At 38.1% G+C, this 26,035-nt stretch overlaps 1 protein-coding gene across 2 annotated transcripts in view; it reads right to left on the bottom strand.

Moving 5' to 3' along the window:
* THADA (THADA armadillo repeat containing) overlaps positions 1-26,035 on the bottom strand; it is a 211,502-nt gene that overhangs the window by 11,646 nt on the left and 173,821 nt on the right. For both annotated transcript variants that reach the window (XM_042826019.1, XM_042825953.1), the window contains 5 exons: positions 19,765-20,174; positions 19,337-19,458; positions 17,488-17,560; positions 15,538-15,682; positions 13,379-13,510 (listed from right to left, as the gene is read on the bottom strand). In XM_042826019.1, coding sequence (XP_042681953.1) covers positions 13,379-13,510; positions 15,538-15,682; positions 17,488-17,560; positions 19,337-19,458; positions 19,765-20,174 — 882 coding nt within the window. The remainder of the gene's footprint in view (positions 1-13,378; positions 13,511-15,537; positions 15,683-17,487; positions 17,561-19,336; positions 19,459-19,764; positions 20,175-26,035) is intronic.

Here is a 26,035-nt window from a genome sequence, read left to right as displayed (position 1 = left end):
GTTAGAGATGTTTCCTATGCTGTATGTTCCTGATTCAACGTCAGAGCAAATCTGTCTTGTTGAATGAATAAGAACTTCTGGGGAGGGAAAAAAAGAAAAAACAGAACAAACAAAAAAACCCACTGACAAAAACAAACAAACAGCCATCCTGTGGTAATGTAGATAGCCCCTGCTGCCTTATTATACATGCAGCACAACATCTTTGAATGAAGGCTGCATTTCCTATCCTTTAGATTCTTGGCTTTTGCAATCATACCAGCACTCTTAGTGTAGAGAAGATGGGAAGACAGCAGTGTGACTGCGCAACTTTCCAAGTTTCAAAGCAGAAAACGAAATCTATACCATATCCAAATAATGTGACATTATATTGAGGCTCATGAGCTGAAAAACAAAGAAATCACAAGTCTGACCCCTCAGACATCTGCCACTAAAAGCTATTGAAGTAAGAGCAAATGGTAACAGCACAGGAGATGTGAGGTGTACAGATAGCACAGCTCCTATGTCTTCTATCTAGCCCCAGGCAGCCAATTCCATAGCATCTCAACGCAGGTCTAATTATCTTGACCAATTAAGTCCTCCTTTTCTTTTGAAAACTCAAGGTTTGACACTCAGCCTCTGAGTGACCTGCAGTCATGCTGTCTCCCAAAATACTGGAGAGTTCCCTTTTTATCTTCATTCTGCTTCTTCCCTACATTCTTCTTTTGCTGAAGCCAGACCAGTCTCCTCTCACCACAATCCTCATGGAAGATCCTTCTCCTTCATGCCTTCCTCTTGCACTAAAAAGAACAAGGCTCTTCACCTAACCAGGCTGAACTCTCAATAGTTCATCTTAACTTTTCCAACAGCCCACAGAATTTTGCTGAGGTCTCTTTTATCCATTCTATAACCAGAAATGATAACCAGTTTCTCTATATTTTGCTGTAACAACAATATCCACAGGTATTAATGAAAGCACATTTCAGGTTTTCATTTCAAGTACCTAAGCCCACCCTGGCCCAGAGCTACCTGAAGCAACACTTGCAGAGTCCTTCTGAGGCATTGTGTTCCTGGCATCCGGCACATTCAATAACCCCACTGGGAACACAAGTAAGCAATGCAGGAACAGAGAAATGTAAGTTGTTTATTGAGCACAAAAATCTTCGGAGGTTTTAGCTTTTAGACTCCATGAAGTCCCTACTGAAACATTTCATGGTCTTATTTTCTCAGCAACTCTTGCACATATTTCATCAAAGTGTCTTGCTCCAAAACATAAATATATTATAGCATTCAAAAGAAAAGACCTTCAGTTCTTTTTGTAATCTGCATAAAGACGACATGATTCCCTAACTTTGCATACAGATTCATATATAGATTTGCATGTACTGTAGTAAGAAAAAAATATATCTTTGCAGTATGGAAAATGTCAATACCAACTATTAAGAACTAATGTAAGTATCTGAAAAACATGGCTTTATAATGAGAGGTGTCAGGTAACCTAACAACAGACCATCAGCCTCGCTTACAAAAATACACAGTTCATGCACAATTCATTTAATTTACAAGACAAATTTTAAAGAGGAGATGGAGACAGAAAAGCAATAGGCTGTTAAATTTACAGAAGTCAATGGAAGGTCTATTGAAAAGGTGTGAGAAATCGGGAGGATGAAGTCAGAGGGCAGGTGGAGATGAAGAGAGCACTCAGTGCACAGAAACAATAACAGTGCTGCTATATTTTATTCAATCACACTGACAATCTACTAGAATAAACAACATCAAAAGGATTTTCGTTCCTTTAAAATAATAATAAGGAAATCAGCAGGCATGCTTTTGTGTACGTGGTTTCCCACCACAACTTCTGAATGAGCTGTGCAATTTCAACCCAGTCTGTCAAAAAAGGGCAAAGGAATCCAAAATATTTTGGCTTGTTTCTATGTAACTAGCCAGCTGCATAGAGAAAGAGACCTAGCAAAAGTTGAAACTTCAGTGATCAGACATGAGAAAATCCACACAAAACAAACCCATGAGAAAAAAAAAAAAAAGCTCCCTTTATTTCACTGCTCAAGGAACTTTTCCTTAAATAAATAATGCTATGTGCAGTTAAACTCCACACTGACGTGTGTATGTAACAGACATTTATCTCTTTAACGTCTTATTTTTCATTCTACATGTTTAAAACGAGTTTCCTTCAGGGAAGACCGTATCCTGCTATAGCCAGCCATGGGTGTCACAGCCTTCACCATTACTTGTGAGAATCAAGTCAAATCCTCTGCTTTAGAGAATATACCTTTATTCTGTAACAACCTTCCACAGAGATAATCATGCCAAAACTTACAACACAATACAAAGCAAGGCAGCTAAAAAGCAAGAGCTGCAAATATTGTCTCTGCTGCTTCTGGGAGTTTGAACTGAAACCGCTACTGTGTTCTGTAGGCCAGCACAGGATTCAGTTCATGTATTTGAGTGATATTTCACCCTGAGATCCCTTATCTCCAGGATCTCCTTACATCCTGTTGTATTTGCATTCCGGGGTCTGCACCAATCTCACATTAGAGGAGTTTGAAGTCACTGGCTCCAAACAGTCAAGTCCTCTCTACTTTGGCATATATCCTAAGAAACCATTTCTCTTCTCAATAAGATCTTGCCTAATTTCACTGGTCTATACAACACACATTGCTTTAGAAAAAGGAAAGCAATATTGAAAATATCTTTTCTGTAAGACCCTTCACTTGTTCAATAACACCATTTTTTTTTATGCAACCACTTTGATTTTCACAGAAGATGAGATGTATCTTGTTTCCTTGACACTTCTGAGATGCAGTAGTGATAGAATATGGAGTATTTGTATACTATATCGTGCTTCTTAATGTCTGTACACTAGACAGAGAGCTTTCAGTAAGAGGAAATAGAAGATGAAAAATCAATCTTCTCTTGTTTACAGCAAATGCAAGTTAAGTTGAGCATTCTACAGCCAACACAGTTACATGCTAACTTTCATAAACCTTACAAATTTCATAACGCAGTACATCCACAGAAGTTCAGCAGGATTTATGCAACTTCAGCTACTATCTGCTACTTACATGTACTGCACTAATATGTAGCATTGCTCTAAACACACTTCTGTTGTGTTAATACTGCTGCTTGATTCATATGGAAACTGTTCTGCATATTCAAAGTATCTCAAGATTAGATAACAGAATTAAACTGGGAGATTTTTTCACAACAGATTCATTCAGTAATTAAAAAATAGCAACAAACGCCAAATGAACAAAAAACCCAACATTTTTAAAAGTATATGTTTAAGAGCCTAAGTTTACACTTCACCAACCTGAAGTTCTAGTATTACAGTGCACAGATTCTGGAATTATGGAAAGAAGGTTTTGTTTGGGTGTGAATTTATAAGAATGAGTAAGAAAAATCTAAAAAGTGTAACTGTTGTCTTCAATACAAAAATAAATAAGCTTGTGTGCATCTGTACAAGGGAAAATAAAAGTGTAATTAGCATAGAACATGAAAAAATGAATGGGTTTTATTAGTCTTGGTAATACGATATTGTAAGTCTAACCTCTACAGTGATCAAGCCAAGTGTATAAGTTAATCAAGGCTTTCACTGAAGTATTTCTGTTAACACTTTCATCTTACCAGTGGGAATTATTTATAAAAACCTTTTCCACTGCTAGCATGACAAGGTGATCATTAACACAGCACAGACCATGCAAAGGAATGAAATTAAAAACACGCGAAAGTGGCATGACGCTGGTACTGTAAGCAACTACCATAAATCATTCTGCTCCATGAAATGATTTCAATAGTCTTGCTTGAAATCAAACAATCAAAAGCCTTTTACAAAAAGTCTAATTCTTGAAATTTAAATTTCTAGTTTTCCCAAGGAAGTCCTACTTGACTTTCTCATGCATGAGAAATCAATTTGTTCAGAAGCCAGTTCCAAGTTCCTCTTTTAAGAGCTCCCTTGGAACTGATTACAGAAGAAAACAACTTTTACACATCTTAGGTTTTGAAGTAAGGACCTGCTGCGTCCCTTCACCCTCAACCTTCCTTCAGCCCCACCCCACCACTAATTAAAGCAACCAAATCAGTGGGAAGTCTACAGCTCAGGGAATTGGTGATACCACAAAAACAACTTTCATTCTCTGGTGCTGTTTGGTCCTGGCACAGGTAGGTTCTATCTTGGTCATTAAAAACACCGAGTGCTGACTTATGTGAACAGAAGCTAGTGGTTTAGGTTAGTCTGCAAAGGCATTTGTGGTCCTCACCTTGCTCTCACACACACATGCACAAATTGTGTCAAAAACTTTGCTTGCAGAAATGTATAATCTCCTCCTTGGTGAAATCCCACTCAGTGGAAAATGACATTACTAATAAAAAAGTATCATACACGCATGTCCTGGAATGGGGGCTTTGCAGCAGATGTGTTTTGCACAGGGCTACACACAGGCTATCAGCTTCATTCTTTCAGAGGAGTTATCTTACAGTCAAGTTCGATGCAAAGGGCAGAACAACAGATAGCACTGTCGTTATCTCTGTTGCAGAAAGACAGAGACCTTCACTCTCCACAGCTGCCAAATGAAGTTTTCTGTGAGCAATGTCTTTACAAAGAAATAATGGACTACTTCCTACAGCAATAGATGTACACTTCTCAGCATGTATTCTTCTATATAAAATACAGATGAATATTTAAATTGAAGTACTATATATTTAGTCTAAGTATGAAGAGTTTTACGAACTAGATTTCTACAGTACAAGTTCATTGAAAACTTGTAAAATTTTGCAAGCTCTCCAGCCCATATTTTTTCAGCTGCAATCCCAGGTCAACCTTTACAAAGCATACTGCTATGACAGATACATGTAGCCAATCCTCTCACTGATCTTTTACATCAGAACTTCCAGAACGCAGTTCTCAAACACTCTGTGAGGGCGGTGTTTAAGACACCACAAGTACCACAGATGCTGGGCTGTATCTATTTATATTGCTTTCCTTCACGTGACCTCCTCTGTCTTAAGCTGTCTAAGGAGGACAGAGACAGTTGTAGGTTATGGATAACTCAGACCTTTTTGCGCTTGCACCCTATTTGCTCCAGCTTTTACCCGTGCAAGCTAATGAATGAATGAAAAGTTACACACTTCCATATTTTGTTTTATTCAAGTAATACATTCTAATCTCAGTAGGAATACTGTAGCAAAATGTTATAGAGATTATAGGCTAAATCCTATCAGCAACCTTTATTTGTCATGGAACCTCTGTTCTGTCTCTAAATAAATCTGTGAAAATCATATCTCAAAATTCTAGATTGGAAGATGCTAAACATTTTTTGTTGATTCTTAGCATGCCCAGAATTAGCAGTGTAGAATGCCAGCTACAGGAAACAACAAACAAACCCCCAAACCACAAAGCTTTGTGACTTAGCTGTAACAAGTAGTCAGCAAAGGGCAGGTAATACAATTTGTTTTTACCTAGCATTTCTTACAAAGGCAGACAACACAATGAACTTTGGGTCCATGAGCCCAAAGGTAACTTCCAAAGAGTTTTCCACATAAAATATTTAAGCCAATTTTCTAGCTTTTTCTGCCTGCTTTTCCTCTGCATCCAGGGAAAATGTCTACACATTATTCAAGAGTCACCATTAAGACAGGAAAAAATCATATTATAAATGCAATCTGGAAAATTTAAATTACTTCCCAATCAGATCTTTCAATAATTTTCATAAAAATTGGAGACATTTTTAGGGTATAAAACTAGAATGTCAGATAAAAAAGAAATGTTACAGATTCTGAATTTACCTATAACATTATCATACAACTAGGCCATAGGTCAAATCTGCTTCTGGAACAGGACTAGATTTATTCTAGAAAAGAGACCAGATGAATTCATTTACACTTGTAAACCTCAATTCTTTCATCTTGCAACTGACCTGTAATTGTACCCTTCTTAGAACTATTACAGCAGATGTAAAAAACACCAAATTATAGCTTCTAGCCACAGTAAATATTTCATAATCTCTACCACGTGTCATTTTGCTTTCTGGAGCAAGCTTCTTAGATGTAAGGTCATCACAGTCATCAGGTAGTCACCAACTACCACAGATATTACCATCTATTAGTTTGCTGTGATTAAATTGAATCTTATATATGCACGAAGCAGTATTTACCTTTAAAAACACAGAAGAGGAAAAACAGATGCGGTCAGAGGTACTGTCTGCAAGTAGAAGCCTGAATTTTCAACGTTTTAAGGAGCATGTCCTCTGTGAACCCTACTCTACTTACAATCCTACAATTACAGACAGTGTTGGTGCATTATCTGTGATGTTATCTTGCACAGCCTGTGGTACTTTTCAGTAACATCTAGAGCACTTCCCAGTGCAGAGCATTCTCGTAATTCCCAGCAGCTCCCCCTCCAGCTCCCTTGTTAGAACCCCTTTCAGCGTATTCCAGGAATACACTCACAGCTGTTTGACCTTTCCTCCTGTCCTCAGCATGCTTTATCTAACATAACCCAAGAGCTTTCACCACCTTGTAGTGTCTGTGAATACACAGTCCTGCACTATATTTGATTATAACACTGCAAACTGCTGCCTGTGTTTGACACTTTACCACTGAGGTAGCAGGAAGTATTTCTTTTAACATAGACTATTACACAGACACCACACACAACCTTAATAAAATAAGTATCACTTGTGCAGTTTCATCTTGTTCTGCAACACAAACTGCTTCACTACGAGCTTTTTCTGCTGTTGATTGTTTCTGAACTTCATCACATCATCTTCTGCTTCTGCTGAGATGGGTCTTGTCTACTCTCAAAGGCCATTTGGCTAAATGCCTCCTCCCATTGAAATCCTAACATTCAGCTCAAACAATTCCTCTTTTATGGCAGGTCTAGTTCTTTTTGGATAGTTGTGCATCTGGATACCAGAATGCAGTTATCAAGAATACTGTTAAAGCAAAATAAACACTGCAGCTGATTCCAGAAAAAAAAAAAATATATACGTTACACTTTCTTCCACTTGCCCCCAGCACAAGGAGCACCAGTGTGTTCTGGCTAACACCAGGAGCAGTTTTCCATCAGTAGCCCTGACAATGCTGATGACTTTTGCACACTTCCCAAGAGCCCTGTGACACATCACGAGATCTGACTAGGAGAACTTTCTGGTCTCCAAATTTACAAAAGACTCTCCAGGCAGCTTAAAATTCATGGATGTTATTAAGTACTCTGTGAATGCTGTTTTTTCCTACCCAGGGCAGCTGGGAGGGCTTGAAATTGATCCAACTGTTGGAAGCTCTTAACTTTCCACACGATAGTGGTTGACATCATGTACTCAGAATTAAAATGTTTCATCTTCTGCATGCATTTGCCCCTCCACAGCGCTAAAAGTCTCATTTTCTGGTTAGCAACTGGAAGAGCACTGTAGCTGCAGCACGGCGTTCTCTACAGACAAGTTCTGATTTCATGGTTTTCATAACTCCTCCATCAATCTCTAAAGAATCTAAACAGGAAAAAGAATGCACAACCCTCACTTAAATCAAGAAATGGAAACGTATCACCTATGATCCTGCCACAGATTCCAGCTAATACATCCTCAAAGCAGTGTATGCATGCAGTTCCCTAGTTTATGTTCAGGTAATTACCATCTATTTCTTTAAGGCAGGCAGCTGCCAGAACTGGTTTTAAGAGATGTAATTAAGTGAATTGTTTGGGGCCTCAGCTTACAAAGAGGTCTATTAGCCTAACCTGAACATCGGGGCAAGTCACCAATGCATGAGAAAAGTTGAACCCTACACATTAATCTTTGTCCAGGATCACAGTAACCCAACTCGTTTTTTATTCACCACACTCCTCCCATTTGCCTCCCTAGAAGGGAGGCACAATACCAGCACAGAAATATAGCCAAGTGGTGGATCTCTCCCCAGGTTTGGCAAGAGGACAGATACATCAGTCGGTCTTCCTCCTTTATTAGAAGGCAGTAGAAGAAGTGGACTTTTGCTATGACCAAGGTTTCCACATACTTTACAGAATAAAACACAGCTTCAAATACCAACAAGGAATTGAGGCAGCAATGAAAGTACAATGTATTTCTTTACATTTTCCTGTGCACTATGTGGGATGCTCTTATCACGCAGCTGAATACCACCAATGAGAACGGTATTTGTAGCATCTGAATTTTGCACAGCATTTACTCCTAGCTGTTTCACCACCAACTAGAGAATGGATTTAATTTGTTCCCTTGTCCTGGAAGACTTCATGGATCAGTCATAAAGGACATTTGGGGTGCAAGTTTTGAGATCATGTCAGTCACCCATGATTTGCTGATATTACCTGTGGTGCTGACGATGAATGCCAGGCCGTTGGACGGTTTTAACATCACACAGCCGACATTATCTCTTATCTTTCAACTGATTTACAAGATTTTCTCAGGGCACATGTGTATGAGAACTTCTGCACAGCTTTAGATTTACTGAAGATTTTTAATGGATAGGTTAAAGAAACATAAATCTGACCAAAATCTTTTCTCTTTCAACTGTAAATACAGTCTGATCTTTTCTTAACTTCTCCTTTTCTGCCTCTGCTAAAGGCTTACTTATGCATCCCACCTTCAATAAACACAAACATGAGACTTTTAGCACACATCTTCATGATAGATACACTTGCTTTCAGTCAAGAAGTTTTTATTTGAATTTACCTTCTGAATTCATGATGTGTGTGGGGAAAAAAAAAATAGAAGCACAAGGAACAAACAGCTTTGCTTTTCTTCATGCCACAGAGACAGCATGATTGATGGAGAGGTTCTATTCAGCCAAATGCTAAAGAATAGAAAAGAATTTGAAGTTACCTTGTAAATGTTTCATTATTTAATCTAATGAGAAATTACTTTTTTCCTCTCCTCGCAGGAGCACAGTTTAATTTCCCCCTTAACTTACATTTACACTCTCTAGTCAATAGGCAGAACAAAAGTTATTGAAAAGTGAGTGTCCTCCATACCTTTAGTCTGAGAGGTTAGAGGCCAGTAGACCAGAGGTCACATTATGACTTCCACAGGAATCTCAACCAAATCTGCTGTGCAGACCAGTAGTGCCCCTTACCTAACAGCATATCTGTCATTTTCACTAATCACCTTTCTGAAGGTTAAAAGTCAAATGGAAAGGAACAACCAGGAAGAAGAGTTTTGCACTGACTTTTATGCAGGAACTCCTGAGACAAGAGTACGAGTATCTTGTATGGTTTTGTTCTGAAGTATGAGAGATGGGAAGAGAAGGATCAGGATCAATATCCCTGCATTTTTGGCCAGTGAGTTAATCAGCAACATATTCTGTCTATGTCACCCGTAGATCCAATCGTATTCTTAGAATTAGCCCAAAAGTGGCTTGCAAGGGAACAGCCTTGCTCATCTCTAAGCCATGCTGCTGTGACACTATGCTGCTGTGCTTGTATGCACCAAGAGGTTCCAAAGGCCTCAATCCCAAAGGTACATTCAAAAGTTGACTCAGCTCTGAAAGCCAAATTGTTCATCTACACTTCTGAAATTGTCAGAGCTGAATCAAATCAGCTAAATTGGCACTAATGCTGACAATGCTTAAGATCTTAACCCAACTTAAGCTTAACTTGGTAATTTACCAACACAAATGTTAAGCTATCTAAATGTATTTGGTTAACATGATTGCATAGGCTTAGCTGTAATAGTAAAAAAGACAGTTTATTCTAAGTTTTTCCATTTCTGACAATCTTATAACTTTAGAAAGTGCTTCTTGGATATAAAAAAAAAAAGCCTAGAGCAAAATGACACCAGTGAATACAACTTTCATTCTAGCAAATGGATTTGTCAGGATATTCAGTAAAGCAATCATCAACAGAGAAAGTAAACTCCTTTTTCTTCTTTCTTGTAAGGAGTAACCCTCCTGGATGAGCAATGCTGCTTGTGAATAGGTCTAGACTTTACACAGCCACGGGTCACTAATTTAATTAGATTTCAAAGCAGCTATTCTACATTTACACTGAATACAATACTTCCTGTACCCTCCCTCATTCTAAGGGGAATAAAACAATCCCACAGAAGTTTACACCTCAATGCATGAGGAAACAACAACAAAGTGTACTTGCAATACCTCGAGTTACAGATTGGGTTTATATTGTTCAAGTTATTAGTAAAACCTTAACTACCTCATAAGTTATTTTTAGCAAGCAAAACAAAAGGTTTTCTTGTTTCTAGTGACATAGCATTCTCTTCGACCTGCCATGTTCAGAAAATGATTGCAGCCAGCCAGCCAACCTCACTAGCCCACACCCTCCCATTAGTTTTTACCTAATTACAAAAATTAAATCAAGCTCATCTGAATGAATAAAATAAATTAGAAACATGAACTTTACCAGTAACAGCAGGAGCTTTCAGGGGAAGAGCAAGACAGAGCAGAGTGAGCACAGGAGACCTGCTGTGTATCAGTTTAGTCTTCTAAGATTTCCTCCTTTCACTCAAAAATAGGGGCTGCAATTTTGACAGTTCTTTTATCACATCTGTTACCCTCTATTTCAGGCTCTGCAAGGTTACTGCTCTAATCATTAGAGCGACCCAAAGCTGCATGGATTATGCAGTTTTTTGAGGAAATGGGATTTTTTGCCCTCACTAAAAGCCATGAGGGAATAACAAGCAAGTTCACATTCTCTTCCAGGAGCTCATGTAATGCTTCAAAGAATTACACAAGATAGGGGCAGTTACAGGAAGTGAAGCCACACTAACAGAAAGGTCCATTTGCCTCCAGTTTCGCCACCTATAAATGACCTGAAAATGCAACACGAAACAGTCACTCTGCCACACGTATGCTGTAATTCAGCAACACGTAGTCAAAGAAAGAATGTCCTATAGCGGTTATATTAACAATCTATGCAAATAAACTGAGTTTGCTACTCATATCAAATAGTCTAGCTTCACACACCTTCCTAAAGCAGAATAAAAATTCAGACTCACTCCAGCTGCTGCATATACTCTCTTGTGCTATGTTCTGCTGCAGGAAAAACAAATACCAGCTTGTACCAATTATCAATTCCGCAGGCTTAATCAGAGTTATCAGGCTATAAACACAGATTCCTTTGGATCTCAGACAAATAAAACACTTAAAGCGTTCATTCCCTAAGCTGGCAATTCAGTTCTTCTGTAGACAGCTATGGCCAGCTGCTTTACATGCTGCATACACAGGTCAGAGTTTTGTGGAGAGCAGACATGATAACGCTTGTGCCAATATCTCTGGCAAGTCCAATGCTTGGATTTTATAAGCAGTGTTCCTACTTTACATGCAGCAAATTAACAGCAGTAAAAGGTGACACTCACAACAGTGCAGTCTTTCTGGAAATATAATGTCTACTTGGGCATAAAGATGTTTGAAGAACAAAGAACACTAAAATTATAATAGGCTGTTTACTCTCTTATGTTAACTAGTGTTAATGGCAATGAAACTGAAGCAATTACAGAGTGCACAGAAATAGCACTCTAGTCATCCAGTCCTTGTTTTGAACTGTTGAGTCATCTTTCATTCTGATCTCATGATAATACTACTTCGCCACAATATGTATTTGTCATCACATAATGGAAGTAAGAAGTCAGTCAGTATAAGATATCCAGCAGATTTTAAGAAATGAAGAATTTAAGGAGAGCTGCTTTATGGCTTCTAATGAATTCTAGTGCATTAGAAACTTCAGAATCAATGCTGTGATGAAAGGAAAGGCTTCGAGTGGTATGAGACTTGAGGAAAAAAATCATAGTTATTTGTTTGCCATTTAGAAATTTCCAGGATGGAGAGCACTGATGACCCACAAAATGTCTTTAAAAAAAAAAAAAAAAAAAACAACAATCCAACCATACTGCATACATGTACATATGTAAACAAAGGGCATAAAAGAAAGTAGCAAACACTGAAGGTGAAGTTTACTTTTATCTAGCAAAAGTCAGTGTGCTCCTGTTGTGAAAGGCAAATGGCAAAGCACAGAGAAATAAAGGAGTTTAGTACAGAAAAAAGTTCACAGGCAGGAACAATAATAAAAACATTAAATGGAGGAAGAAAGAAACTGGATTGTATCTTCAAAAGCAGTGTATTCTGCTATTCATGGTATACGCATATTAGTATTCTCAGTACAACTAAGGAGGTAAAGTAAGTTTAGGGAATGAAATCCCTATCCTGATTTGGAACACTGAAGCTAAAAAGTAATTCTGATGTTACTTCTTCAAGTTTGGCCTCTTCTACTTACCAAGTGGTAAGTTATATCAGCAAGTACTGATATGACCATAGTATTAATGATTAGGACAGAGCCCTGAACATCTCATCAAGCTACAGAGGAATAGTCCCTGGCAAAAGGATACAAGGAAAAAGGGACAAAATACAGGAATCGGGCCAGATAAATTGTCAGAGCTGTGATGAGAGAGCTGCAGGAATTAACAGGGAGATGAAAGCTGTCTTGCATACATCCTTTCTCTTACCTTCTCCTACCCCAAATCCCTACAGTTTTGAGTGCCAGCTCAAAACTGTATTTGCCGCCTGAGCACATTCACAGCTACTTCTATTTCCAGCAGTAGAAAACATACACTCGTACTGCCCTGTTTGTTTTAACCACAGAGATGCTTTATCACTAGTCCAGCATGTGGAGCAGGTCGACTACATTTTATTGACTACAGACAAGCTGGTGGAGGCATTACTGAATAGCACAGACCCATAGGGACCACCAGAGCAAGAACAGATTGGTAGCAAATTCTTATTTATTCACAACACAAGGAAGAATGCTTCAGCAAAGACTCTCAAAGCAAAACACATTAATTAGTTAAGCCTACTCAAGTTTTGTGGCTATTTTAAAATTAACAGGGTTGAGTAAACTAGGGCATACAGACAAAGGGCCCTTGTCCTTGAAAGCACATTGTGGGTGTGCTGAGAATTGTCTTTGTTGATCTCTGATCTCTATCTAAAAGGATTTCAAGGTCTAATAATGAATCAATGAGTTGAGTACGGTTTTCCCAGATTCCTGTTGCACTGTGATCAGGCTATTAAAATAATCTGGGTTTCAAATAGCACCTTCCATTGCACTGTATTAGACTAATGCTTGTGTCACAGACTTTTCAGCATTATTTCTTATGTTATAGTTGACTCATCAACAGCGTGACCCATAAAGCTGAATACTGTAGTTATCTACTGTACACATCCATATAACCATTTGCAAATTACATCAAGAGCAGTGTAAACAAAATAATAAAAGCATGGTGGGTGTCAAATCTCAACTTACTGATATCTTCCATGGTACGTGTTCAAGAGATACATGAATTATTTTACAGTTAGGAAGAATTTTATGATAAGAAGAGAAATACTTCAGTCTCTCAAGTATCCAATACTATTTAAAAGTGAAGATAAGTGAGCATACCTGATCCACTTGTGCTTCTTTTTTCAATCTGTGCCACTTGTAGAACCTCAGCAGCTGTATCCCTTACTACCAAATCTTCATTCTGCAGCAGGAGAACCACACATTTCCACATTGCAAGGGTATCAGAGAGACCTATATATACACATGGAGAAAAATTAGGATTCCATTTCTTATTCACATTCAAAATAATTATGGAGCTCTCTCTGCACACTTAAACATGACAAATTCAGTGAAACACTGAAACAGAGAAACAATAAATGCATTAGCAATACACTGGGAAGACAATTGGAAAGATGATCAAAAATATTTTCTGTATATTTTATGTGGTTGATTCTGCTTGGTTTAAAACAGTGGATCACACCATTCCAGATCCAGTCCAAAGAATAGATAGCTCTGTATTGAACTTTAAGTTTTGAGTGCTGTGAATTTTCTAGGGTTTCTAGGAGTACATAATTCCTATTTGGCAAAAGTTTTATTGCTAGAGATCCACTAGCACACTGTGATCTGCCTGTGGGCTGTTAAACTAAGTTTTGTTCAGATACTGCTGGTAGTGCTGGCCAGAAATGCCATCACCCACAAGAAACATGAAAACAAAGGTTGACTAGATGTAGTGCAGAAATCACAAGACTGTACTCCTCTATTTGCTGGGGTATGATTAAGATGTATTGACTTTTCAGCTCTCATTGAGCATTCTCATTAAAGGAATTCACTGGAACATCCCTTTTGGAGGCAGTCAGTTATTAGATGCTATCACTTTCTGGCGATCACAGAGAACAAAGTGCCCGCTTCATTGCTGCTCTGGTTTGCTTCAAATGTATTATCAACAGTTCTATCAGAGATTCGTATTACAAGGCTAGCCAGACAATTAAATATATTCCATTGCTTGGCCAAAATGAATTGCTTTAGGCTTAACTTCACAGGCAGAAGTATTCCCAAATTTCATATAACTTTCCTATTTGGGAATAGCACCTATTTGGGAATATAGAGTATAATTACTTCAGAAAGAAATTGCTTTTTCCTAGCACACCATACATAATTGTCTTATACTGGCATAGTTGGAGCAGAATAAACATTCTATTCTCTATTTAATGGCCAGCTTTCCCACCTAGACAAGTTGTTATCATACCTGCCAGAGAGGTGGAAGCCTGCAAATGGATTTTCCAGAAAGACTTTCTCTGAACTCTTAAACAACATTAAGGAGAAACGAGGCAATCCAGGCCACACTGACTTGTGCTGGCCTTCCTCCTCTAATGAATGTACTTCAAAGGGAGCTCCTTGAAAGGACTGATACACAGTTGTGAAGAACTCCAGACTCAAAGTTCTAGGTTTTATAGCATATTGATTCTCCATCTTTCTTCCCCAGGTCTGATTTTCAGAACAAAGAGCCAATTTAGATGGCTGTCCACTAACACCTTAGGGGCTTTTATTTACTCTGGTAGATAAATGTTTTTTAGGGTATTTCCTGGCCCCTTAGTCACACAATTCCCTTAGTCTGTGTTCACAGGAGAAACAAAAAATGGGTTGGGGTTTTTAAAAGGAAAAGAAAACAAAACAAAATCCTACCTCTTCTGTACAACAGACCACACAATTTCACATAACTTTGCTTCTCATTCATTGTTGAAAAAGCTATGAAGATTTTTGTTGGTTAGCTTTGTTAACTTAAAACAAATAATTATGCCTCTTGTAGTATAATGTGATCCAATTACTAATCATTCTCATCATAGAACATGTTGTTCCTCATTTCTAGACTGAACCCTTTAATTTCAACATTCAGCCAACACAGCTTTATTTTGCTCACAGTGCTAAACTGAAGTATGCCCACATCACCAACAGAATATGCCAGAAAGGTCTGGGTCAGAGAGGAAGCCATGAAATCTGTGCAGACACGTACAGTGGCTTGGAGACATTATAGCACCTCACATTCCTCTCTGCAGAGTTACTGAAAGAAGCTCTACACGAGCTTTTTCTATCAGGATTTAAATCCACTTATAGTTTATTTGAGTAAATAATATTTAGTACATTGTCCTCTTAAAATTGTCAGAATAGCTTGTTTGATCTGTTTATGTACAAATGGTGTACATACATACGTACATAATATATTTTGAGTCATATATTACTGGGTTTCATTAGGAAAGATCCAGAATATTCAAACTACTCACCAAGAACAAGCTTCTCATTGATCAGAAGTAGTGATGCTATACTTTTAAGTACTTCAGCAGCTGCTAGCAGCATCTCTGTCTCCTGCTCATCTCCACAAAAATAAATTAACTGTTGAACCCATGTTTTCAAGACCTCTTCTGAAATCTGAAAGCACAAAACATACCAGAGAAGTAAGCCATACTACCCCATATCATTGGTCACTATCCCATTAAACTACAAATTGCTGAAGATATACAACCCATCAGTTCATGCATTTTTTCCAAGGTGGTGATACCTGCATCCATTCAAAAGTTGACTATGTCACAGTTAACACAGAAGATTTTCTTATGGTTATACCAGCACTCATAGGCAACACACTCATGGTGTCCCTTCACTATGTTAAAACATCCTTGTGTCCTCAATTCTTCTATAAAAGAAAGCCAAAGATAGGTATTCTGGACTGTAACGAAGAAAAGCAATTTCCAAGAGCACCCTATGTGTAAATTGGCACATGTATTTGGAATGGCAGCAGTCAATCGTAGGCATTTTGGTAACAATACAGTGCTTGATAAAGCGGTAGGTGAATGCAGCTGCATCTGTAAAAAAGGTACAGAAGAGAACTAGCAAGAGAGTAGAATTAAAAGGCACAGCAGTGCACAAGGACTCATCAAGGGACAAATGAAGGCTTTCTTGTGCTCTGCTCACTGGGAGTGGTAAGTGTGTGCGTTTCAGCAAAGCACAGCACAGAGACAGAGCGTGTCCTGCAGATTTTGTACTGGGCTAAGCAAAGTAAAAATCTCATCAGGGATTACAGTTCCCTAGATTTAACTGGACACATGGATTATCTTAAGCAATCCCTCCTACAGATGCATAAACTGAATGTAAGCCCAAAGAAACTTCGATGTAAAACTCCTAGCATACCTGATCCTTTATAAAGCAGAAAGCACTCTCCACACAGATGTCTTAGGTCTCCCATGATTTACATGCTTGTTAGAGGAAGTTGTTCTAGCATTACAACAGCTCAGATCATGCCAGAATTTTTCACTAGCTCCTCTTCATAAATTATTAGAAAACTTCATAGCAACGTTATGTCCCAAGTCTATTTGTGAACCCAAGTTTATATGGTTATTTTATTGTTTATGACTTCAAGTCCTTGCGTTTTGCCTTTTTTAAACAAAAGAATTAACAACATATTTCATTTTATTTTTTCCAATTCCTATGTGCAGTTCTGTGCCTTTTTTTTTAATGAGACAGAAGATTGCACATCATACTTGCAAACTGATTCTGCTGCATATTTCATACAAAAATAAAGGCTATAAGAAAAAAAATCAAATATCCATGAAGTATTTTTTGTATGTCTGAAAACGTGAAAAATAAAACTTTTCTAACCTTAAAAGCTGCATTAGCACTGCTCTGTGCATATATATGTGATGTCACAGTGACTATTTTAAATCAAAACAAATCCGAGGCAGAAGTTGTGTTCCTAACAATCTAAATTAAATAGTTGATAAACAGAGTCTTATTTTTACAAGGCTTATTATATTTATTCAATTTGTGATAGAAAATTCAATGAGAAACTACTCTCCTGCTGCCTCAGTGAACAAAAGCCACAGAGAGTTGCACTGTAGGACATGGAATGAATTCAGTACAGGGGGCTAATTGCTGCAGGTGTTCTTCTTTCCACATTAGAATGACTACTTTGGATGCTATCAGAAGTTGAAATTAATCCATCAGAAAAATTTACTCATGTATTTAGCTTGGAATTACTTTCAAAGGGATATACTAAGAGAACATTGGTGGAGGATTCACTTCAGAACACAGCGCTGTGCTCAGAGAAGACATAAAGCCATAAAAGGTACAGTGACACAGAAGAACACAAGCTTGGGACTCACGACCAAGAGAAGCCATACTACTTCTGCAACCAAAAACTCATGAACTACAAAATCATTAGGCTGCTCGGTTCCACTTACCTGCTGGTGGTTCTCTAAAAGATGTACAACCAACTTTGAGGCAAACTTGAAAGCCATGCTTTGAACTTCAGTGCTGAGAAAACAAGGTGAAGAACATACCGAAACAAAGCAGTTACTTTTGCCATCTTTTCATCTCTAGAAGAAACACAGCCTACTTCGATTCCTTCCTGATTATCACCAAGGGTATTTGGCAAGCTAAGTTTACATTACAGATCTTGACTCTAGTTAAGTTTGCAGTTAATATACAAATGTAATATGCTTTTAGTCCACCTCTCATGTTGTTTTTTCTATCTACATGCTTCCTATAGAAAAACAAATTTGAAAATGGAACCTGAGTCAAAGAAACCAGACATTATTTTAAATGATAAACAAAAGCATTCCGTTGAGCTGGATTTACATTCCAGGAATCCCTCTTCCACAGCTGCTAAAAATGTCACCACAATGCACCAACCACTGGCTCCTGAGCCTCCATCCTGCCCAGCAGGGTCTTAGAAGAGATGGTGCCTGTTAACATCCTGAAGAGGCTGGTCTCTCAGCAGGGAATGGCAACACTGAGCACTAAGGTCTGCTATTTCAATGATTTCCCTCTTCAACAGCACCAGCCAGTGTTATTTCACCATGTGTATCTAATTTCATTCCAGAAGTAAACACTGCACACTATCATTTAAACCTGACAAATATATGCACAGCTATATCATATTGTTCTACACTTTATATTCTAAATATTATACATCGGTAACAGTGGGGCATGATTTTTATTTAACTTCAAAAAGAGTCTACCACCACTAATAGAAATAGGCTCTCCATGCCTGTATACTTTCACCTGATTTGTCCATTCTTTTATGAATAGAGGGACTCAGTAACTAATTCAGGGCATCAAACATTGGCATTTTCTGCTGACTTAGCAGAAGCAGCCTGATGAAGGAGTGCTGTTTCAGTACACATACTGACAGAGCGGAGCACATAGTAAACACTTTGGTTTTTCTGCAGGCATATTCAAAGAGATGCTGAACACTTGAACTTCAGCTCAGATTCTCAATTTCTCTGAAATATATACTGCAATTTCAAAAGCCTGAGGAAGAGCTGCCAGTCTTGTCCAGTTAACACTTCAGGCACTGTGTAACTGTGTAAGGTCTGAAAGTATAAGAGAAGAAAATTGAATCTCCCATTGTACACTCAAACCTTGTCCTGGCTTCATACTTGTGGCCTGATGTGAAAAACAGGCGTCAGCACTTAGAGTACGCATCAAATCTACAGGATGGAATATACTACCTGCATAAGTCTAAGCCTTGCTGGATACCCACAATGCAGAAGAAATAAACTCTGAATTCAAGTAATCTTGTGAGGACCATTCAGGTCTATGGTTTTAATCCCTAGATTCAACTTTTTTTGCTAATCCAAATGGAATTTGGTCTGACACTTCCACAGACTTTCAACGGATAAAACAGAATAGAATGAACGGCAGATTCACAGTGAATTCACAGAATCACAGAATTCATGTATGTTCATCATGTATCATCAACTCCAACCGTTATGGTGTTCCCTGATAACCATTTGCAAAGAGCAGCATTCACTGACTATCATCTAATAGCTGTAGTAAATTATAATTTCATGAAGTGTATTGCTGGGCATTTATGGAGTCCTCACCAGTATAACTTAAGGGCCTTTTTAATAATTCTGATCACATCTAACTTCTCTAAAAGACCTAAGAACTTTCTTTTTTCAAACTAAGCCACACTCACTTTTCTGAAACATGAATTTTTAAGATAGCTCTAACACCAATCAATTAGCACTTGAACATTTTGAGTATCTTAAATGGAAGTATTTAAATACACATGGCAGACCGTACCTGCTGGAGTTATCCACAATGTCTAAGCTCCAGGATAAGAACTCATTTGGATTCATTTTTATAGAGCATTCAGTCTTCGGAAGCACATTTCTGAGATCCATATTATAAAGAATTTCCAGCACCTGCACACACAATTCACAAAGAATTTACAAAAAATCCTAGTGAACACATGTATTTGAGGTTGACACTCTATTGACTTAAACCTCACTCTGAGAAGGTTTTCCTGGCAGTGCTAAAAAAGGAACAAAGTTTTTACTTTTACACAAGAACATTCTGCAGAATTACAGCAAAGCTCCTGTTTTATATAAACAAAAAAATTACACAGAGTATTTAAAAAACATCATGCATGTTTGAAACATACTTGTAAAAAATTAAGACTATCATTTACTGAAAACACATTAAACATCAATAAAGTAGCACTCTCCTACCTTGTAAAAACACTCAAGATTCTTTTCCTTCAGAGCCGCTGAGAGGAGAATGCCCTCCAAATCAACAAGCAAACACAGTGCACCTCCTTCTCTTGCAGACTGCTTGGCATTCACTTTTTTCTGCCAGAGCAGTACTGCTTCCAATGCAAGCAGACGTACTTCATGAAACTCATTGCAAAGGAGATGAACTATTGACAAGGATGGCTTGAGTATTTTCATTGCAGCGGGTGAACTGCTACTCTGGATGTCAGCAGTTGATGTCACTGACAGCACTGATATTACAAGTTTGGTGATGCTCTGAAGATACTGCACCAATCCAGGTACTGCAGTCAAGTAGGGAATACCTGTCATCAGTTCCGATTCTGAAATAACTCTGCTCATCTCTTCCCAAAATTCAACAAACTGCATTCCTGAAAAGAGAGTTAGTAAACTAAGTAAAGTTGTCCAATACACGATGTTACCATCTGCTGCAGACAATCAAGTGATTCTGAAGTTGAAAATTGTCAAGTATGCAAAAGGCCTCTTAGGCAAATTCAGAAATAAAACAAAAATGTAAATCTTAATTTAAAACTAATTCTGAGTTACGATACAGTTTTCTTAGATAGTATGTCTATTCATGTCTGAATACAAACAAATAAAATAGACTTCTGAAAACTATAAATTGTTCAAAATGTGATGAAAGTTACTGATGCAAACATACTTATATATATATATGAATAGAAGTACAGGTAGTTTGGAAAGTCAAAACACACAAATACAACTGCACAATCATACCACCCTTCATAGAATAGCTCTAAAAGTGAAAATGCTCTGTTAGCCTACCCAGCTGCTGTTGAAGTCAGGAGAAATAAGGACATGGCCACTGTCTGAAAGTCCATCCTTCGCACAGCTGCAGTCAGAAAAGGATACCACTCAGTTCTATCCTGTGTGTATTAATCTAATGAATTTACAGATTAAAGAAATCCAGTATGCTTACCCTACGCCTATTAGCTTTGAACACTTACTACAGCTAAAAAAGAAAAAAGAAAGGAATTACGCAGAAGTCCATCTCATATATGAAGGCAGGAGCATTTTGGTCACTCACACTGGTGCAACCTCCCCAGACTGCACAGCACTTTACTGTACCACCACTTCTTGGAGTTACCAGAAGGATCAGTGCTGTCTGCAGTGCCAGAGTGTTTCAGGCCCCAGTGATTTGGCAATATTGACACAAAATGAAAGAAAGAAACAACTGACAGCTCTCTCTCACACAGACATTATGAAATCCTCACATTCCTCGAGTTCATCATGAGCAGGAACAAGTAATTGCACAGTATGGAATCCAAGACTTTTGTATAGTTTAGATGTCTGTATAGCTTGTAGTGAAAAGAAACAAATTTGCTACATCCCACAAAATTTAAACACAAATGTGAAATAGGGGACAATCATAAAGAAAACCCCAAGCATAGAAAAGAACCGTGCTGTAACTGGTGTTGAGGGACGTTAGAAGTTTGTTTCTTGTATCAAAATGCATTAAAGGTAAATATAGAGATTAAAGCAAATTTGGCTAGACTTCTACAATATTTACAAGACATTTGATATAGGGAGTACTACCAACAAGCCTATCCAAATTTTACCATTAAAATCCAGAATTTGACACAAAGTTGCAGTACAAATATGGGTTCTTGTTTTGTTGCCCTCGAAGACATTTCCCTAATCCTTCTATTTACAGTTAAATATCCTGCTCTTTCATATTCAAATTATTTCAAAGTCATCTTAGCATGTTTGACATTTACATAGAAACTTGGCATGCTTTTGATTGTCTAGCATGCAAGGCAGAAGCATTTTCCAAGTAATTCTGGACAAGCTTCAAAGAAATTAGGTATTTGAAAAAGATTTTCAGACATATTACCTAACCGTTAGTTCTGTCATACACGTTTTCACTACAGTTTCTTTTCTGAAAGGGCTTGATGTAGTCAAAGAAACTGCAATATCACTGTGAGCTTCTGTGGCAGGGTAATCCTCTAGATGACACATATGGCTTCCATCTCATATCACGTAAATTTGTGTATTTTATTTGCTACGTTTTCCAAAGCCCCTCCCAAACAGAATGACAATAAAAAACAGCATTACAGCATAAACTAGTATTAATACTTATGTCACACAACAAGTATCCAGCTGCCAGAATTCCTTAGTTTCTGAACTGTCTGGTTGCCCTGGAGAGGGATTAGGCTGTGGTCCCAGTGATTTATTGTACTCCACAAACAACAGTTTTAAAACAGACGCCATCAGGTTTGGAGCTTCCTACCTGCTGCATTTTGGTGAAAGACAATTCCACTACCTCAGTTGTCCTTACCACGTATGTATTCCTAAGGCCTGCAAGAGCAGCCCCTTGGTTTCCTATTAGTGTTGTTTAACATTGAGGTATAGCTAGGATACCTGCAAAGAAGTAACAAGAAAACATACAGATTGCAAGGGTCAAAGCTGAAGGGGCAAAGTAAAGAGGAGCAGTACTAGGTGGGCAGAAATGATGAATGATGAGAAGAGAATGCGAGTGTTTTTCATTTTGTCTGTGCCAATATTGCCAACTTTACTAGAGCCTGCAACCCAAGGGAGCACTGATCCCCGCATAAAGGCCAGGAGCTGGCCATGCACCGAGTTTCAGATGTGATGCAATAAATCTTCACTCAAATTTTATAAGGTCAGAATAACTTCACTCTGTCTTCTTCTTTGGAGGGAAAATTTATTTCATATAAAAAAACAGCATAGCTCTCAGAAATGCTAGCTAGCAAAGATTGCAATGTAATACTTTTCTGCTACAGATCCTTTCTTCTGTGCATCAGCTGCTTTTTCTGGTTTGGAAGCCACTAGATGACTTCTGGTCTTCCTCAGTAATTAAGATTTGACAGCCAATTTTACAGAGCGGCTCTTTAAAACTGGATGCCTTAACAGCACGACTGGCAGCACAGTACAATTCTCTGCATATTTGCCTAGCCTTCGAACTCTATAATGCAAACCCTTCTATATTCACCTTGTGGTCTGCATGTTCTCCAAGACTTTTTCACACAAATACATACAGAAGGAAAGAAAACCCCTGTCTTATTACAATGCAGAGGAAATATTTCTGCTTTCAACTTTATCACTGAAAAATCTTTCCTGGCTTTCATGTAAATGTTCTGTCTTCTGTTTATGTAAACACTTTTTCTTTGGCTTATATTAAAATATCTGACTAAACCCAAAAACCACGCTGGTTCCCAAAGTAAATGTCTGGCACTGCTGTTAAAACACAGTAAAGACATACTTTTATTTACAAACAAAAAATTATTTTAGAATTTCACCAACCAGCAGCTGCGAGAAGAACGAACAAATTTTGGCTGATCAATTGAAGATCCTGGCAACAAGCAGTCTTATCCAGGAGGCCAAGAGATGCAAACCAAGTCACCAAGAATTAAGAGGATTAATTTTTTTCCCTCTTAATGGATTGCCTCATCTGAGTGGGCCAGGAAGACTCACTTCTAAGAAGGGACACATCTTACACAACCATTTGGTTCTCCTCACTATCGTGCACAAACATCTCACAGTCTTCCTCATTTCCTTTAAGTCAACAACACTGCAATAAGCATCCAACATCCATATCTTCAATACAAACAACAAATACTTAAGAAAGTAGATCACTTGCTTAATATATGCATTCCCTAAACTAGTTCATAAGGTTTTGTTTGGTTTTTTTAGACATCAGGGGACTTCACATTTTTGGGGGCAGGTTTGAGAGTTTGCTTTTTTATCCTATATGTGATCAACCAATATTCAGTCAGTTATATGAAGTTAAAAAAATCTTTGGTCATCTGAAAATAAACAGGAAAGAAATAGGGGCAGAATGGAACTATAAGAACCTGACAAATCTCCAGCTATAAAATCTCCCCAGAATTTAGTCATCTCTGCAGTCTGTACCCTCTGCAACTGGCTGCAAAACTTCTATGATTGTCTGCTTTCTTATTTTCTTCCCAGCAGTGGCAGGGAGGGACTATTCTGAGAACAGACGATGGAATAAATAGATGCATACAGTAAAGACAGAAATACTTTCTTGTACAGGGATTAACAAGCTGTCAGCTGATGGAAGATTCAGCTGCTTTTTCATCTCAGATTCTACAATATGTTCCAATGTGACAGAAATCATGTGAACTCTCTCTGCATTTAAAATGTAGAGTTGCTTCATCACCTTGCCAGCTGATGTATAGTACTGGTTATATATTCTGTTAAGACTTGGTGATTTTACATGGACTATTCAGGCTGCCAATTCGACATCTCTCTTGTGTGAGTTTGTTTTTTTTCCCCCCTAAATCAGTGATTATTATACACTTAATTGTTTTAGATAAATACAGAGATCAACTCCTGTATGTAGCCCCTTGAACACCCATGCCATCTTCCTACTAGAGGCTCAAGAAGACAAGAACAAGGCAGGGAAAAGGGAAGAATTATAACAGACATCAGACAACTTACAGACACACTGTATAGTCAGACAAAAATTTACAAAAGCAAAAATGAAATACTGCTGTGTCTGCAATACATTACAGGAAAGGAACAGGGTCATGAAAAATTTGAGTGTGCGTCACCATTCACCAAGATCTGCTAGCAGGTAGAATAACTTATGGACCAAAGAGAGGTTAAAATTCCTTGCATTCTCAAACCTAAGGAGATCACACGAATATAGGGATGGCTGAAACATACTCAAAGCTATGAAGAATTTTTCCTGGATGAATACTAAGGAAATGCACTTTTTTTCATATCTTGCATTCCTATTAAAAGTAGTTTAGGAGAAGTCAACTGGAAGGAGGGAAAAAAGAACGTGTAGGGAACTGGTAAAAGGGGAAAAAAAGAACAGTGTAGAACTGAATAATTGTTTACGATCGGGAGAAAGTAATATTTTAAGTAGGACGTTTTAAAGACATCTGCAATACTTCAGAGACCAAGTATCAGTACTCCCAACACAATCCAAAAATACAAACCTGAGGAACTACCAGAACCTACTGATAATGAATTGCTGCTGACAGAAGCATCCCTTTGCATTTGCTGTAATATAAATGAAAGTTCTGAAAACAAAAAAAAAAGCATTTGATCTGGACACTGAGATTATTTTTTCTTATGGTTTCTCTCTTGAATACTACCAGGTTTTCCATCTTTGTTTTGCATAGATAGAAAACCATAAAAAAAACGATGGAAGCAGTGCTTGTCAGTCACTGCAAAATACTGGAATCTAAAGAGAACCTGAAATAAGTTAACGGAAGGATGAGCACTTTCCATCTTCACAGGAGGACAGGATTTTAAACTGATTTTAACAACCACAACCAGTTTCTCTCTCCCGTGTAATTGTTTATTTCTTCTAACACTTCTCCACAGTCTGAATTCAGCACAGCATCCTACCAATATTATGCTCTATCTTCCTTCATTTACTGCATACCCTCTGTCTTTTCAAAAACACTTCTCCTTTCTTCCTCCCATGTCTGTGCCACAAGTCCACCTCCTGTCTCTTACATTTCCTTGACTGCCTGCTGGTTTTCCATGCCCCCACTTCCTTTCCCCCAGTATTTGTTTGCATCAGTCTCGGTCAGTTTGCTTTACTGTCTCCCACTCATTTTTGTAATGCCTTCAAGCCACAGCATGTCCATCACATGATCTGTGCAATTTCCAGTCACTCCACGTACATGAACCTCCAATGATCCCATCTTCAGCTCTCTCAGACTCCTCTCTGCCAGCCTTCACACAGTGAAACAAATATTCTGGTTTCAGCATTATTTGGCAGAAACCACAGAAATGCAGTGACCGTGTTGTACATGGCAAGCCTGCTATCAGCAGTACTCACAGGTATGGGGTTGCTGGCTGCTCCAGATGAGGTGGAAACTTTACAGACCTGGAATCAGGGATTCCTCTGAGCATTTAAAAAACGATGTTCAAACACTGTGCTAAATCATCAAGAACTGGCAACACCAGCGCTCTCTGAGAGCTCTCCTACGTAAAATGGGAAGCTACTTCTTTCTCAGCTTCATAAATTCATGTTCATAAACTATGAGCTACAAATGAAAAAGGGAGGGTTCATGTTTGAAAAAGGATCTTATTCTGAACGCATATTGGTAAATCAAAGCAACAAAAATGCAAGCTGTCTTGATGAATCTTTAGACCACTGCGCTATGGTCTAAAGTCCAATACTTAAGGACTTCTAGATCTGTATGTATTGAATTAGAACACTGATTATCCAACAACACTCCCTTTTGACTTGTTTAATGTCATGTTAGTA

Source organism: Centrocercus urophasianus, unplaced genomic scaffold (genome assembly GCF_019232065.1).
Source record: "Centrocercus urophasianus isolate 14NV4802_14NV808 unplaced genomic scaffold, USGS_Curo_1.0 seq_10, whole genome shotgun sequence".
NCBI classification, from domain to species: domain Eukaryota; kingdom Metazoa; phylum Chordata; class Aves; order Galliformes; family Phasianidae; genus Centrocercus; species Centrocercus urophasianus.
This window is presented reverse-complemented; position numbering and strand designations above follow the sequence as displayed.